This window comes from Scylla paramamosain, chromosome 1 (assembly GCF_035594125.1).
Source record: "Scylla paramamosain isolate STU-SP2022 chromosome 1, ASM3559412v1, whole genome shotgun sequence".
Classification (NCBI taxonomy): Eukaryota; Metazoa; Arthropoda; class Malacostraca; order Decapoda; family Portunidae; genus Scylla; species Scylla paramamosain.
The window spans coordinates 8,210,217-8,227,500 of record NC_087151.1 but is presented as its reverse complement, the minus strand read 5'-3'; the positions used below and the strand labels follow the sequence as shown (position 1 = coordinate 8,227,500).

The 17,284-nt window shown below is 46.7% G+C and overlaps 2 protein-coding genes across 4 annotated transcripts in view; one reads left to right on the top strand and one right to left on the bottom strand.

Moving 5' to 3' along the window:
• LOC135099694 (potassium voltage-gated channel protein Shal-like) overlaps nucleotides 1-2,728 on the top strand; it is a 35,075-nt gene extending 32,347 nt beyond the window's left edge. For both annotated transcript variants that reach the window (XM_064002115.1, XM_064002123.1), the window contains one exon: nucleotides 1-2,728. This exon is cut by the window's left edge and continues 4,357 nt beyond it. The gene's annotated coding sequence lies outside the window, so the exon portion shown is untranslated.
• Nucleotides 2,729-4,667: 1,939 nt separating this feature from the next.
• LOC135099662 (protein piccolo-like) lies at nucleotides 4,668-16,935 on the bottom strand. Of its 2 annotated transcripts, none has more exons than XM_064002102.1 (9): nucleotides 14,976-16,935; nucleotides 14,559-14,631; nucleotides 14,112-14,352; nucleotides 13,415-13,932; nucleotides 13,052-13,191; nucleotides 12,670-12,881; nucleotides 11,999-12,183; nucleotides 11,266-11,346; nucleotides 4,668-10,977 (listed from the first exon to the last, which is right to left on the bottom strand). In XM_064002102.1, the coding sequence occupies exons 1-9, from the start codon at nucleotides 15,321-15,323 to the stop codon at nucleotides 10,973-10,975; spliced, it is 1,803 nt and encodes a 600-aa protein (XP_063858172.1). In that variant the 5' UTR covers nucleotides 15,324-16,935; the 3' UTR covers nucleotides 4,668-10,972. The 2 variants fall into 2 exon arrangements, with proteins under 2 accessions (XP_063858172.1, XP_063858163.1); XM_064002093.1 differs by having other exon boundaries at nucleotides 4,668-10,829.
• Nucleotides 16,936-17,284: the final 349 nt, after the last annotated feature.

Sequence of the window (17,284 nt, the reverse complement as noted above, 5' to 3'; positions counted from 1 at the left end):
CATATTGAAAATTACCATAATAATGTAATGCGGCCCAACTTCCACTGTCACCTATTTCCCCTCCCCTCCCCACACCATCACCATCACCACCACATCGTCTCCTCACTATGCGGGCGGAGCGAGTCAACCTCCGCCCAAATCGGTCTCCTGTGAGCGGCTACGTATCTTCCGCTGTTTAGTGCTGACACGTCATGTCAGCAACATGAGTAACTGCAACAGCATATCAAAACAAAAGTTGTACAATTTGTACATACAATTTAAGTTTTATGGTAGATTATGTACGTGATTCATTTACAACGTTAACTTCTAGGTTCTACGAAGTAGCATAATATATTCACTTTATATTGCGTACGGTCAAAGTAGCAGGGAAGTCGCGGCAGGCCAGCGATGCCTAGGTTAGTCGTGCACCACCTGCCTGGGGCTGTGTCAACTGTGCCACAGGTCACAGACGCAAGATATAAGGCACTCAGATCGTTTCAGGCTACCGTAGGCAGTGCCGGCTCTCCGAGGTGTCGACCACGCCTTAACATGGAATCTCCGGGAATGATAAATGACTTTCGGTAATATTCCAAACACAGCATGGCGGAGCCCGGCCAGCAGGCCAAGGTTCTTTGTGACAAGCATTAAAGGACGCCTCTCCATCACACCACAGCTGGAGTCCAGCACTCGTGTGCTGCGGCTCACCACTGCCTGTTTGCTGTCAGCATGACACAGCTTGGAACTCATCCTGCACTCACTGCAGCACGTGACCAGGGACTCATCCTCACTACTGTGCCCTCCCCGAGGCTGACCAGAAGCCACACCGCACCCAGCTTGGGGACGGAATGCAAAGCGCCGCTCGAGGGGATGGAGTACACGGCTCAGCTAATTAGTTGCCGCTAGTCACCGCTAGTTCCGTGGCAATACGTTCCCCACCACAATAGCCTCACACTCGACTGGGAGAATATATACTTTGCTTTGGCTTACAGTTTTCTATTCTAAAGCCTAGTGCACACCCACAGCTCCAAGGTGTTATGAGACGGTAATCATTTCAGTGTTGGGTAATAGTCCCTTTATGCAAATCAGTGCCAAAGTTTGACACGCTTGACTACGAAGACAAAATATATCGAGCATCATACTGGACGATTTTTTTTATCGATCAATCAGTTAAATGTTGCATTAAGCATTTAATGCCACGGATATATGCAAAGGAATTTAAAATATTTGTTGAAAGCGATAAAGCTGATGGACCTTCGGGGAAAAAACACGTTCGTTCGTTAAAATTGCTCTTCCAGTAAAAAATTCCAGGACGTGGCCAGCTGAGGTGTGACGAGGCCACGCCGACCGCCCAGGTCGTGGCGCCGGGCTGGTCGAGGGCGTGGCGGAGTGAAGGCTGCGAGGAAAGAAAAGAGAAAGAGACGGTGAAGGATCTAGAGTCGAAATAATTAGGGCGGGGAGGAAAAAAGAGGACAGAGAAGGCCAAGGAACTAAGGATTCCAGATAGCCCATAAAGTGCAAGTTCTTAACAGGCGGTGCTTGTCAGACTCGCGTGACGGCCGCCACCTGGCTCAGCCTCCACGGTGGTCACGTCATGACCCTGAGTGGACCTGGCCATGCACCAGGAGGTCAGGCCTGTTCGTGTCCGGCTGAGGTGTTCTGGGATGACCCACCGCTCACCACAGCATGTGCGAGCATATCGAGCTAGCCTCGATGCCCTGCAGGCTCGCCACGATGCTTGGGCTGAACAGAAAGCGAACGTTCTTCATGCTTAATAGTGCTTGATCCGAATTGGCGGGAAGCGATCTGGTGAGTGAAGGCTTGTTAGACGTACAGGTGACCAAGCAAGCAGGACTGGCCTGCGCTGAGAGTCTGTAATCAAGGTGCACCCTGCAATAACTCACTGGTCATGGTAAAATACAATACTCAATTTGTCTGCTTTGTAACATAACGTATGCTATATGTAAATTACGTACTCGAATGTTTAGATCAGATTCTTATATTTCATGGCATTGATCTGCCATCCAACTTTAATATTTCGTTCGGGCATCTGTAAACTTTAAACAAAAAAAATTCTACGAATCGATGCAACATTTTCATCCATTTCAAGGTTCACATTACCAAGCCTATTTTGGCACAAATGGCTTCTAGTTTGTAGACTATTAGGGAGCTGCATATAGGTACTCAGATGATCTAAACAGATATAGGTGCGTATAGGCAGTAAGGACACCATCGCCATTCGTGTCTCAGTGCCAGTGTGAGGACAAGGCGTGCCAGGCTGCGGCGGGGCCATCCTCCCTCACACCTCCCCCGCATCACTCCTCCCGCAGGCCGCCGTGGCAGCCAGACAAGGCGCGAGTGTGTTAGTGAGTGTTTGTTCCATATAGGAGTACTGTACTGTGTTCCACTAGTAGTCGAGCGGAACACGACAACCAGTTTACATGTGCGTGCATGTGTCAGTCTCAAACGGGGTACTGTTTCCATAGCTCCTAAACGCGCCTTTTATCGGCCCCTGAGGACTGTTTCCCACCGAGGGGGCGAGCCAGCCCACACTCTTAGGATAACGTGAGGGAAAGTGTTGTGCCGCCAGATTAATTTCTCCTCCGGAAGCGCCGCCGCCTCAGTCAGGTGGCGGGGAGCAGAGCACCACCTGAGAGGCCCCGTCACTAAACGTTATCTTCACACTCACGGTCTTCATTCAGCTTTTTGTCTAAATGTAAATTTTGCTCTATAAATAAAGTCATTTCTCTTACTCGGTGTATGGCATAACCTTCGTCCGGTGCGCTGCTGCTCTTCAGCCTCCAGCACCTCCCGCCAGTGCAAGTGTCAACTGCATGTGTGTTTCTCCACCCAGAGCGGCAGCGTTTCAATAAAGTATCTCCCATCCCAACTCTTCTCTCATTATAGCTTTTCTTATGGATTCGCCTTTCCGATGTGAATGGATGAAAAAAAAAAAAACATAATAAACGATCTTTTTGAGGGTATTCAGGACAAATTCTCTCCCTCCATATGTCCCTTCCTTCCACTCTCTCACTATTAAACAGACGAACATCCTATTCTGTACCAAATGCAGCTAAACTGTTTCAACGAAGCAAGAATAAAATAAAATAGCTTTTCTTCCTTTCATATTTTATTTATTTATTTATTTTACTTATATTTTTTTTTTTCATTAACGAGCTTTTTTTTTTTTTTGCTCCATAGCCGACAGTTGGGAGGACGTATTCTTCGTCTTATGAAAAATTATCAAGCAATATTGACTCTTGATCGTCTGGTATGATAGCTTATATTCATTAACTTAATAGCTTGTCAACTATATTTTCATCAGTTACGTAAGGATATCCACTGAGAGGCGTGTTAACTGTGTGTGTGTGTGTGTGTGTGTGTGTGTGTGTGTGTGTGTGTGTGTGCTAGATAAATTTGAAATTTGTTACCTCAACGGTCCTCACCTTGATTTTCGTCAGTACGGATCACGGCACGACAAGTTGATATATTAACTTAATCCTATACTGATAAGCAGCCACGGTCCCCTTCCCTCGCCCTCAATATCCTTCATTGTTATCTATCCCTCCTTGCACCACTTCTCCCTGCCTCTCCACCTGACACGCAATATCCTGCTGACTTTCCACCAGCCAACCTCACTCCATTTCTTGGCGTCCCTCAGTCTCTGATAAGGTAATTCTTCACAATAGATCTCACAAATGCAGTTTTACATTAGAATTTCAATAATAGTAATCGCATTTATTCGACTCGGTCACGATAGGAGCCACATTCATACGAGTCCACATCCTACAGCAAGTGGTTCCCTCCTGTCTACTGATGGTACAGGATAAAGTGCTATCTTGCCATCAGCCAGAAATGCAGAAGTTAATAGTTATTGGCTGAAAAGAACGTGACGTCACACACGTCATAATACGTCATGGACTCTGGCGCATGCGCACGAGTGCTCTGCCTGTAAACAAACACGAACCCAGTTAGTTCAGTTGGTGGAGTGGTATTGGGTTCCATGGTCTGAAAAAATCCAAGACACAGCACATTCTGAAGCCTATTACAGCTACATCAGGCTCTTACCCAAAAGATTTCCACATTTACAGCAAGGCACAGTGTTTCATACATAATATGTATTGTTCGTAACACTTGCTATCAAGAAGAACCGCTTTGGTTCTTTTCTGTCCACCACTCACCTCACACATTCTGCCTTTTCTCTGCCTACACTTTCCTCTGATATTTTTATTTATTTACTTATTTTTTTTTTTTTTTACCCGCGAACACCAAGCATAAAGGACACCTTACCTGTGACGATGTGGTTTGCCGCGAGGAAGACGAAGAAAATGAGAACGAGGACCAGCTTTCACTGCGACACCCTGTAAGGATCAATCACATCATCGTCACTTATCACGATCACACAAGTTGGGTAATCTTTCGCACAGTACTGTAGAAAAGACTTCCTTATTAGTCCTGGTGGGTGGTTTGTTTGCCGTAAAGCAACACACAAAATACAGTTTTCTGAGCGAGAAGAGCGGCAGGAACTCGACTTCTCTCACAGCTCAGGACAGCGGTGGGGATGCCTCGCTTACCTCGAGGCTCTGTTTCAGCTGAGATCAGAGCTTCGAGGCAAAAAACCGAACGGAGGGATAGTTAGGAAAGCTTAGTTTTTATGTTTTTTGCTTGTTTTGAGGTAAATAAAGTCGACATCATGCGTGAAGTATTTATTATTTTCATTGATCTGTATGAGGGTTTTAACAGCAACGGTACAATGACGGCCGTGTACAGTATAGTAAAACCTCACAACTCTGCTTCACCCCAGCTCGGCTCCACCCACTGCCAGGGCAGCCAATTCCCTAGTAAGGCATTCAAAGGATTTCGTGTCTTCCACAGTATTTCAATATGATGATCACGTAGCAAACAAAAAAAATAAAGGATATATATATATATATATATATATATATATATATATATATATATATATATATATATATATATATATATATATATATATATATATATATATAGATGGGACAGCAAGAGATAAACACTGTTGGCTGCTGGAGGCACGATAATGTTGGAATGGTGTTGGTCGTCCTGCAACTTTCTTGAGAAGGGAAGGAACAGCTCTCTAAGCACTGATGTCCTTCCTTTCACTCTAACAATATGGCCGCTACTGCATTTCCCATCTGCCGACTGACGATGAGTGATAATAGAGTGACAGGAAGGTGAGAGCGTGAGGGGAAAAACGATAGCCCTCATAGAAGTTTTCTCTAATACACGTCATAGAAAACGGAGATCAAGTGTGACGTAAGACCTGCCTTAGGCTTAGTTACTCATGAGCTCTCCCATAATTTCATGCACATGAGCTGAAATTATTAAAAAACGAGCAGGATTCAAGCACAACGGTTTACCACTAAGCCACAAGGGAAAGGCTGCGTAAGAAAGGAGACAAGAGTATTAATAGCTTTTCTTTCCGAGAGCTTCAAGTTGCCTCACGCGTCTAATTATCAATATTTTTTTCACAAACTTCCACCAGTCAAGGAAGGGAAGAGGTGGGCGTGCGGCAGTAATGCAGAAGGTGGATCGAACATTGCTAGCAACGGCGCAGCTACGTAGATAGATCCCTTTCTCGTTGCCTCCAAGAGCAAGCCATGTTAAGTAGCAGGAAGGCAGCAGGATCGAACCTTGTATATCACATAGAAATATATGACCAACTGATTCCTTTTTATAACATTAATTTCTGTGTTAATAGTGGTTACTGTAACCCCTCTTCTTGTCTGTGTGTGTGTGTGTGTGTGTGTGTGTGTGTGTGTGTGTTAGCAGCACAAAGCCTGGTTCGCTGTGGGTGGGTGGTGCATGGCCTGGTCACCAAGGAGGTGTAAGGCTGTCGAGGACTGAGCGACAAGGAGGTAGGGCAAGGCAAGGCAAAGGCGTAGGAAACGTGTATCGGGGAACCTGAGAACTAACATTTACATACGTATGTTTCGTGTCGCGCATTCAGTCATCCATTGCACAGCAAATGTGTCTCATCTGTGGGAGAATTCGAAAGGGTAAAGACGAAGGAAAAGACAAGTGTCCACTGCAGCTCACTTTGTCTTCGCCTGTGCGTGGCACTCAGGCAGCCGGTTCTGGCAGGGGTAATGCGTGACAGACAGAATTTGTGAGTCCAGACGGAAGCCGACAGAGGGAGCTTGTGTACTTGGCCTCGCTGTCTGGCGGAGGGCTGCTGAAGAGGGTCGGGCTGCCACATGTGGGCTCGCCCCAAAATACAGGTAACAATTCCTGGGGAACTACTAACGTGCACACCTATGTAATGTAGTTTGACATAAAATTTCTACCACACTACGTGTACTATCAACATCACCACCAGCACTGTGTTGTCTGCTGAAACTGTGATTTACATTAACATTAACTCTATACACTTAATTCATGAAGGCAGAAGGTAACAGTCGCGTGTATAATGATGAAACATTTGTGAAGTGAGAATGGAGCACCGGAGCCGCCCGCCGCCTGGGTGTGCCCGGGCGGCGCGAGAGAAGCGTGGCACTCCCGCCTGGGAAAGTAACTCACAGAAAACATCAAATCATACAACGAGAATCACTGTTTTTAATGAAGGTAAAAATAAATTCTGGAACCACGGTACGCTGTGCATGTTACTTACTACATTATCGTGTGTGTTTGTGTGTGTGTGTGTGTGTGTGTGTGTGTGTGTGTGTAAGTGTAATATATATATATATATATATATATATATATATATATATATATATATATATATATATATATATAAGTGCAAAAGGATGAATAAAAAAAACCGGGTCACAGTGCCGTTCCCAAAAAGAAACAGGATGAGAGAGATGGTCACTTTAGTTCTTGGAGTGTCTTGACACTTCTCTCATAAAACCCTTCAAGTCAGAGTCAAGTGGAAATAATAAAAAAAAAAGTTTCAAAATATACAAAAAAAAGGAATAAAAGAGCAAAGATATTGATTAATTCTAGCATTAGTAAAGTGGACAGAATACATAGGGGTGGGAATAAGTAGAAAGTCTTGTGCAGCGACACAGTGGGAGGAGGCGAGGCATGCATTTAGCATGTTCAGAAAATTTAACGAAGGTCGAAGACAGTAGGGACATTGCAGCATCGCAGCTGTGAAAATCTAGACAGCCAGCTATAGGGAAAGAATCGATGAGAAGTAAAGCTTCTGGCTTCATTATATTTAGGAGGATTGTGTGAGTTGAATCTCCTCATGTGTGGGTACAAAGTGGGAACAAACTCTGGTCCTTTATCTGTTTTTTTTTTTTTTTTTATTTCCTCCAGCTTACGACTTGAACTCTTTCAAGAGAAAAAGTGTCAAGACACATCAGGAAAACTGATTAGCTTTTTCTCTCAACTTTTTCTACTCTTATTTTCTTTTTGGGAATGGCATTTGATCAGGTTATTTTTTTTTTCTTGTTTTCCATAGCCAATGTTTCTGACACATAAAAATAAATAACGCCCAATCCTTGCATTATATTTCATGAACGCATGCCTCGGTAGTTCCTCCATCGTTTCAGCCACGTGTCGCACATTCATAAGGGTCTCGGTGAGTCCCTGCTGGAGAGGCAAGACCTTCATGTCCGACATGGTTCTATCGTCTTATCAGACAGCTCCCCGCTGCCAGGCGCCGCTGGGGAATGTTCATACTGCTACGTAGTAGCCGAGAAATTACATAAATAACTTGCTATAGCAAAATGTATTGCTTTATTCCTGGCAAAGCAACACAAACCAACTAAGACGAGTAACTACCAAATCACAACATATTTACGGGACAAGCTAAGACAACACACACTTTGATTACTATGAAGTGAAAGATAGGAATCATACCGGAAGAAAACTGTCCCTGAAATCTGTCTTGTAATTTTTTTTTTTTTTTTTTTTTTGGGGGGGGGGCGTGAGACAAACACTTCCAGGGAGGCAGTGGACACCTTGGCATGTGAGTGGACCACGGCCGCGCCGGCAGCCTGAGGTGTTCACCCTGGAGGCCGAGGCTCGCTGTGCGTGAGATAACAATGTGGTATTTACTCCTCAGACACTCCAGGACGACGCCGCACCGACCATGGAAGACAGGGAACAGGACTTGCCACGAAAGATTAGCAAGGTGATCATGGACAAAATCTCGACAAAGTCTGTCACCATCACAGGACTTTGACACAAAGGAGAGGACACGGAGTGACCTTAGAACGTAAAGGAAAGCCACCACAGAGTACCACACCAAAACCAAGCACGTGACGAGGTAGTGATGGGCCTTGACTTTGTTACAGATATGCCCAGTCTCGCCTCTCACTCCCGCGGCACCAAACTACCAAAAGTGAAGCAGTATTGCAAACACAACCATAACGAACACAACCACGGAGTTACTGAACTCATACAAAATGCAACTAACTCGACTCAAAGAATTAAATTTCACACCAGGAACAAGGTAAAAGTAGTCGACTATCCTACAAAAGATTCTCCCAGTAACAATCCACCGCACACCACGCAATACTACAAATAAGGTGGCTGGCGGCTGCAACGTTCAGCACAGAAAACGTGATGTGAGTGATGTGTGCCTTGTCATCAAGCAGCACGTTCTGGACCATTTGTCTCGCGGGAGGAAGGTTTGCTGGTCTCTCACAGATGAGCTGCTGCTGCCTCTCCGCCTCAGACAAAATATACAACTTGTCAACCACATACACTGTTACGTTGACTGAACACCTCGCACGACCACATGTTCAGCACCTGAGGTCCACCACCTTACTCAAATCCGTGAACCTGCGTGAACAAAACATCAAAATTCAGTCTCCTGTGATATTAGGCAACGAGTGAGTTGGACACCGAGGACACTCAAGGAGAAGGGAACACACACGTGCACCACACACTCTCACACTAAATTTTGATTATTAACACAAGAATAACACGGATTACACAGCACAAAGCCTTACATGGTTCATATAATGCTTACTGGTTTTGCTATCAGTTTAGGGAAGGTGGCAATACATATACATATATATAATAATCTTCTGACTTCCCTCTTTGTGTCAGAAAGGTGAGGCGAGGCTCGTACCCGCTCCCTTTACATTAACAAGGCTACACCAAGACCCTACATCATCACCACGCACATACACCTCACTACAACACACAAGGTATATGAGGCACACCAAGTACATTCTCACACACAATACTTCAGAGCATTACTCATACGATGTGTAGGTTGTGACAACACTTGCAATGGTCAGGAATGCTGCGTCGAGAGATGTAAAGGGAATGTATTGCAAATTGCTCTTATCTTGTGTGTGTGTGTGTGTGTGTGTGTGTGTGTGTGTGTGTGTGAGAGAGAGAGAGAGAGAGAGAGAGAGAGAGAGAGAGAGAGAGAGAGAGAGAGAGAGAGAGAGAGAGAGAGAGAGAGAGAGAGAGAGAGAGAGAGAGAGAGAGAGAGAGAGAGTGAGTACTGAGAAAGGCTAAAATTCTTATTGAAACCGCTCATTCCCTATACGAGTGTGGCATAGCATTCCTAACGTTTCCAAGACATTCCACAATCCTATCAAGTTATGACCAATGCTCACAAATGCATTTATCTATCATAATGATCCCGTTAGGTGCACCTGCCACGTACATAGGCTGGTGTCTAGGACAGGTGAGCCAGGTGTGGTGGGCCGTGTACCTGCCCTGAGCTGCCCCGCCTAGCTGAGTGAGGCCACCACCAGGGTGACCGCCACGACACTGGCGCCTCGTTAGTTTGTCTCCACAGGATGCATGGGAGGCACACACCACACACACCGCTCTAGATGGGCGTGTACTGGCGGCTGGCGGGTTACACGTTAACCTGAGTCTGACGCAAAATAATCCAAGGCTTAAAACTAAGACGAGCGAGAAGCTGTAACTGACCGACTGACTGACAAGTGTTTCCAACGGCCACAAGGTTCTGTTGCGCCATTCATTTGGACAAGGAAAAAACACCACCTGACTCAGTGTTGTTGTGGCCACAGGCCCGACAAAACACTTTCTTGACAACTACCACAAGTTTCTCGCACACTTAAACTCCAAACAGCTTCAACATTAATTGACATGCTCCTTCAATAGATTGTATTAATTTCTATATATAATATCAAGCATATAAACCACTGATGGGGTTTTCCTGCTACATGATCATTCCGGAAACATAAAAAGTTTGTACAATTCATTTCCTCTAAGAGCGGAATGATCTAATTCGTAAAGCTTCGCAGGCAGGTTATGGAGAACACTCGGCCAGGGGCGGTGAGGCAAGTGGTGGTGCCCACTGCCGTCCACCACCATAAGTCCTAACCGGGGGTGGGAAGGATGGGCGGGAAGAGGCGGCCGTGGGGTTCCGCCACTTTGATCCCCAACACAGTGAGTCACAGTGTGGCCAAAAGCAAACATCACGAGCCTCTGAACATTTAACAGTATTCAACATCTCTGTATGAATGAACTTAAGGGTGGGATGTACTCCCTCGACGAGCAACTGTCATGACGGGCCGAGTGAGGGTCGGACTGGTGGGGGAGACACAAAGCAGCCGCCTGGTAAACGCACTCACGGCTCCGTTGGGGCCACGAGGCTGGGGCAGGGCGGCGCTTGAGGAATGGTGACAGCGACGGCAGGTGCAGTCTTGAGGGAACCTTGCAGCACCACACGTGTATGCAGGTGAAGGAAGGAGAATGCTTAACAAGAACCTCTACCTGTACACGAACACCTTTTTACCTTTCAGCCATGTCACTGTACACGATATTGTTTAAACATTTCCAGTCTTTACTACACCTTTCCTAAGTGTGGGTGACACAGTAGCTTTTATTCCAAACAGTAGTTACAGTGCACCTTCAATCCACCACATCTTCACCTGCAAGTGTAAAGAAGCACCATTCTAGAGCATGTATATTCAGTTCCCTTCTTGCAGGCATTGACATTCAAACAGGAGAGAGAGGTGCCGTGGGATCGTGAAGGCCGCGCTGACGTCCCCCGCCGCTCACTTTCGCCAGCCTCTCATTCTGGACACGTGAAGTTAGTGACAACAACAACAACAGATAATTCTACTATAATAACAATGCAGTATTACTACGCTTGTGTATTCCATGATATGTGATAATAGCAGGCACAGTTCTTTTCACTTAACACCAATAAATGGGAATAAATATATGTATCAGTACGCTCAAGTTGCCATGACAGTACTTTTAACGATGTACGATATCGTGAGTACAATATTCGTGGAGGCGTAAGTTAGAAGTTTATAATGCATATTTCATTTCCCTACATATAATTAGCCCTTCAATCAGCACCTGGTAAGTGTTCGGGAAGGTCCTCGCGGTCTAACTCCTGCAGCTGATACCACCGGAGCTCCTCGTCCATCAGGCCGAGCTCTGCAACAAATACCACGTGAGAAGAATGAGTGACCGATGCCTTTCCAGCAATGAACCTACCACGTGACATAAGAGATGAATGATCGATAACAAATAGGTGCAAAATGGAGGATAAGCCTTGTAATCAAGTAAAATCTAGACACTAGCCCGTTTTCTTCATTACCTGTACAAACTCCACTGTCAGGTAATGTAACGTCATACATGAAATTGTATTTGTAGTATTGAGTTGCCTATATCTCTTTTATTTAATTTTTCAAATTTTTTTTTTCAGTTCAATGTCTTCAAAAGAGCAGCAGTTAGTGACTCTATTGCTGCTGTTTTTAATTCGTCAGTCAATCAATTAGCCTTTCGTGGCTTACCACAATAATGGTGACAGGATCTATACATACATAAGTCAGTGGATGAGTAAGTAAATATATGAGTAAAAGAATAAATGAATGCTTGAGTGAGTGAGTGCGTAAGTGTATGACTGAAGGACCGAATGAATTAATGAATAAGTGAGTGATTGGACGATTGAATGACTGAGCGAGTAAATGAATGAACGAGTGAGAGTAAATGAATGAATGAATAAATGAGTGGATGACTGGGTGAGTGAATGAATGAGGGATTGAATAGATGAAGGCCTCGGTAACTGACTGGGTTTCCTTCTCACCAGATAGGTCCAACACAACCTCGCCCAGGAACTCGTTGGGTCTGTCTGGCTGATAGTTCCAAGCGGTGACCTCCAGGTGGCGCTTGGCGAGATCTGCGGGCTGCAAGTTGGGGTACACCATGGTTTGGTTCCACTCAGGTTTGCTGGTCAGGGAGAAGTAACGCGTCCGCCGCTGGTTCTCCACGCTGAAGGAAGGAGTTTCATTATTTCGGCGTTTCAAAGCAGAGCTTCACGAACATTTACGAGTTTGTGAATATGTAGTTATGACTAAGGAAATTGTGTCTCAAATATTATATGTTATTTTTTGGTTATCTTAAGTTTTCTATACACAAAGGTGGACGAAAGAGCAAATACCGGGATTGTTCTGGTGTAGCTTCATCTCACAAGAGTGAATGGCTTTATAGTAGAGAAATTTCAATACTACGGTCGAATGGATGCACAAGATATGTAAGATAACGTGGAGAGGATACAAGGAGACTGTTAAAAAGGCTTACAAGGAGAAATATGGACAAGAAGAAAAAATGAGTCACTTCATTCGTGGCAATCCCCTAAAGGGAACTCTTAGAATCAGGGATCTACATACATCGATGACCAGATAGATGAAAGGATATCAATAACCATCAAGTCACGGGGCTGGAGGCATGGCGTGGCGTGGCGTGAGCAAGACTCACCTGCGGCCAGGCAGGAGGTACACCTTTATGAAGGGGTCCGGGCGGGTATCACCGTCCTCGCGCACCGTGTGGAGGCCGCGTGCGCGCAGCACCGTCACGTACAGGATGCCAGCCTGGGAGTCGTAGCACACCTGCAGCTGCACTTCTCCCATCGGCTGCTCTTGATTTCTCGTTGTCGGTGTCGCCGCCGCCGCCACTGCTGTCGTCGGTCCCTATGAATGTGTGCCCAGCTCAGTTTCTTTCATTTCGAAAAGTACAGCTTTAAAGGGACTATTGCCTAAAGTTGTCATAAACAAGTGATAGTAATTTTATTGAATGAAGAATAGGAAAAAAAAAATAGTTTTCTCGTGTTAGGTTGCTCTGCAACAGGGAGAGGAAGTACCTTGGTTTGCCTTGGATCTGGCAGCCGCCGACCGCCGCCTGCTGAGCTGCTACGGTGTCGGGCTGATCTTTCAGAGCTGGCCCTCCCGCCCTCGGCTGTGATCTCCCTAGACGCTGTGTCGGGAGGGACTCTACTTCTGGCTGTTCATGACAGAAGATAAATATAATAGAATATGGGAAAGGTGACAAACGATATGTTCTGTGGTCTGTCATTGCTAAATATATTTGACTCGCAATAAGAAGCAAATTTCTGAAATACTCTATTACTGTTTAAAAATCCTTGAACACTGATATTTTAGAACAATGAACTTAATACAAAAAATATGGGAAGTAGTGATTCTGTAATGAAAGCAGAACCTCTCACCATTGTGGGGGCGTCTCTCCCTCGGGGTGTGGGGAATTGGCGAGCCTCGGTCAGACAGGGGGGCACCCTCGCCGGACGTCTCAGCATCGTTAATGCGTCGAAGGTCACGGTTGGTCGGCCTCTCTGCTCCGGGGCTGCTCGGGTGCCGGGGTCTGGCGTCGGGGCTGTTGCTGGAGTAGCGGGGCCTGGAGGAGGAGCGGGCGCGGGGACTGGCTGGATGGGATGAGTCTTCAAGGACCTCGCGTCTAGCCCCGTCTCGCTCCCTCTCATACCCGTGACTGTCATTGCCGAAGACTGTCTCTTGGGAGTTGCTTCCTGTTGTGTCATTTAGAGGACCTTCGGAACTCGACCGATTCCCGTTGATGTCGAGTGGATCGTCTATCGGCGGATCAGAGCGACGCTGAGGGCTGGCGTGGTGGCTGGAGTTGTTAGTGGAGGAGGCTGACACTCCCCGCTCCCTCTCCCGGCCTTGCCATTTCTCGCCAGTCAGTCGCTCCCCGGTGATCATGTTGATGTCACTGTGGAATCGGCCGCCAATATTAAGGTGAAAACTTTTCTTGCTTGGTAGACAAAATTATGAATCTGAAAATACTGGTGTTGATCAATGTCCATGATGCAATTAATTCATATTATGAGTACAGGAAACTTATTAATTTCAGCTACAGCGACACACACACACACACACACACACACACACCTGCGCACTACTATCTCCACCTCCAGGTCGTCCACAGACTGCGTCACGATGCTCTGTACCTCCTCATACGTCCTGTCCACCAGCGACACACCGTTCCACTCCAGCAGCAAGTCTCCCTCCTTGAGCTGCCCCAGAGATTCGGCCACGCCCCCAGGATGCAGGCGGGCGATGTAAGCCCCGAGCCGCCCACGAGTACCAGGAATCTCCTTCCCTCCCACTACCTTCATGCCGAGACCGTTTCCTGCAAGCCAGGACGGACTCACCGGTGTAGATGTATCAGCGCAACACTCGCTCATACAAGTGAATGATGAGTAGCACATTAAAGATTGCACCATACGGTAATATTATAGAACAATGTAAGACTAATAACATATGAATCATAAAATGCAAGTATTAAACAGGTGAATAACACAAAACAAGCAGGCGGCCTCAGCGGCAGGTACTCACCCGATATCCTGCGGTCCTTGGGATCACGAGTGAGGAGGAAGCGCTTCACCTTGGTGGGCCGCGGCACCCCGGCCTGTGGTGACCTGTGTTAGTGTTGCTACTCTTCCACCACAACCACCATCACCAGCATCGATCCGTCATTACATTATCACACCAAGCCATTACTTTTACACAAAGCCGTGTCCTCTAACTGAGCAAGAATTCTCTCAACTTCCTATGATGAAAATTTCCTTCTTGAGTAACGTTCCCGCCAAACACCTAACACGATCCCTGACGTGGCACAGCCTCCCTCTAAAGCAGCGTTTCCTTCCTTCCAGGCACTGACCCCAAGGACTCACGTCCTCGCCTGACCAGCGCCAGGAATCAGGAACAAAACGCTACTTTTTGATACAGTGAACGGACACATTATTGTGATACCTTTGACCTCCTTGGAGCGCCTCCGTTCTCTTCGTGCTGGACTGGTAGGCTTCTGCGATAGTATGGCGGCGAGGTGTCCCCCCTCCTGTAGGAGTGAGACTCTGAGGAGTGCGGAGCGGAGCGGCTGTTGTAGTCGTGGTGCGGCGGCGACCCCCTGTCTTCCCTCGACGAGCGACCCATGGGTGACCCTCGGCCAGGTGTGCTGTAGTGCTGGCGAGACACTGGGGAGGAGCTGCGGGAAGGCCGTCCCTGGGAGTGGCGCGGGGGACTCACGCTGCCTCCCGGGGAGCGGCCCAGTGATGGGTGGGAATGGTAGTCATTCATGTAGGGACTGCGGTAAGGATCCATCTCAGGCTCCACGGGGGACGCGAAGCCGTCACTGAAGATGTCCTTACCTGGTCCTAGGTGTGTTAAGGCAGCTCTTGAATACAATGCATCGTTTTCTCTTGTTAGGAATCATCTTCATTGACGAATATTCAGCAATGGACTAAACAATTCCCCCTGCAGTGACAGTGGTTACTCTGAAGGCTCCCCATACCGGCCCTTTCCCTACCTCAGCCCCGCCCCGCCCCGCCCCGCCACACCCTACGCACACTCACTCGTCCCTGCACCGTAACACACGAGTCACCACCAGTTGCCGCTGTCGTCCTGGATCAAGCTGAATGAGTCTCTACAACAAAGGCCTTGTTCACCGCAAGGGACAGCAGACAGCACTGTGCCGGTGTGTGCTCCTGCACCCAGTCGTGGCTGAGGAGTTCTGATCAGTTAGAAAAAAATATATATATATATTGTTTTCTTAAAGTTTCTGTTGGAAGCATCAGTGAGCAAAGTTTCGAGATCTGATTAAATTTATGAAATAAATGTCTGACGAATCAAGGAGGAAATTTATTTACACAGCTTTGGCCTTCCTCATTCCTCGTCTCTGCTTGTCGCATTAAGATTCCTATTCTTATGACGTGGTGTTTCGCTGTGTCTATCACTGTAATGATATGCAGTGACACTTGTTAACAGCTGATAACGGACTAATAACAAATAGATAATAAGCCCTGAAGATGTAAGCTTATTAAATGGGCTTAGTGAGTCTGGCAGGACCCGCATCCCAATGGCCAACCAATACAGGCCTTCCATAATGGAGATGAACGTGGCTCTGAAGACAAGAGCTCTCATACTTTAGAGTAAGGAAGACAAACTGCAGAACCTTCACCTCCACTCACGTTAACACGCCCATGGTGAGGCATTAGCCACACGGGCTAGGCGGCCTACCGTACCCCTCCCGAGTTGTGTCCGCTGGTTGGCGGCGCGAGTCAGCCACCCCAACGCTTGCCTGCCTAATCGCAGCAACTGAAGTCAGGATGAAGAGGACTGAGTGGGCGAGGGGCTATTTATTCACAGTCATTACTCTTAATTACTTGAAAAAATAACACTGACTTGTAAAAGGAGACACATGAGACTGCTATCTCTATTCACGAGGGAAAAAAATTTAGAACATTGACATCGTTTAGCTGCTACGTGCAGTGAATGAAAAACAGGCTGGTGATCAATAGAAGGTAACTACCGGACTTAGGGCCAGAGCTCCACCTGAGACAGCAAGCAGGCAAGGTGGCCAGCACGACACTCACGCTACGTGCCACACAAGAGAAGCATAACGACTCACAATAATCACAGCAGCTTGAGCAAGAGAAACAGGGAGGGTGAAGAGGGGCCAAAACAAACTCAAATACAGAACTCCTCAGCGTTTAAGACAAGTAACAGAATAGTATCGACTGGGGGGCTACAGTAGCCATTCGCTGAAGTTGAGAAGCAACAGGATATTGGCACGAAACGGACAGTTGCACGCGGGAAACAGACCCACTCTCCCGGCCGCGTGGGGTGGGGGGAGGGACAGCGCGCGGGACCATCAGGGACCAAGGGAACTCAGCAATGGTTTGAAATTCCCGCGTGATTTGGGTATGAATTTTTTTTTTTTTTTTTTTTTTTTTGCTTTGTTTTTGGTTGAGTTGCGCGCAGGAGCTGTCTGGAGGCCACAAGTTATGGTGCTACACTGGGAAGACCTTAACACGGACAAACTAAAAGTGTAATTATTAAAATCTACACTCGGAATTTTATAGGCTTAGTGACAAATGAATGACTACAAGAGGTTGAACAGAAGACTCCGGCAACATGGAATGACAAGTACTGTACGTGATGAGTCTACAGGTTTAGCAAGCTTTGAGTACAGTCTGCTGTTGCACGTGGTGGAATGGTAGCTACTGAATCTTTCTGCCGGTGGTTTGCTGTTGGCCATCTGCGGTGCAGGTACAAGCGAGTGT

Excerpts from the sequence above, each read along its gene's own strand:
- LOC135099662 (XM_064002093.1), bottom strand. The coding sequence starts at position 15,323 with ATGGATCCTTACCGCAGTCCCTACATGAATGACTACCATTCCCACCCA. Across the intron at positions 12,882-13,051 it reads CAGATCCAAGGCAAACCAAG|GGACCGACGACAGCAGTGGC; the intron begins GTACTTCCTCTC and ends ACACATTCATAG. Across the intron at positions 12,184-12,669 it reads TACCTCCTGCCTGGCCGCAG|CGTGGAGAACCAGCGGCGGA; the intron begins GTGAGTCTTGCT and ends TCCTTCCTTCAG.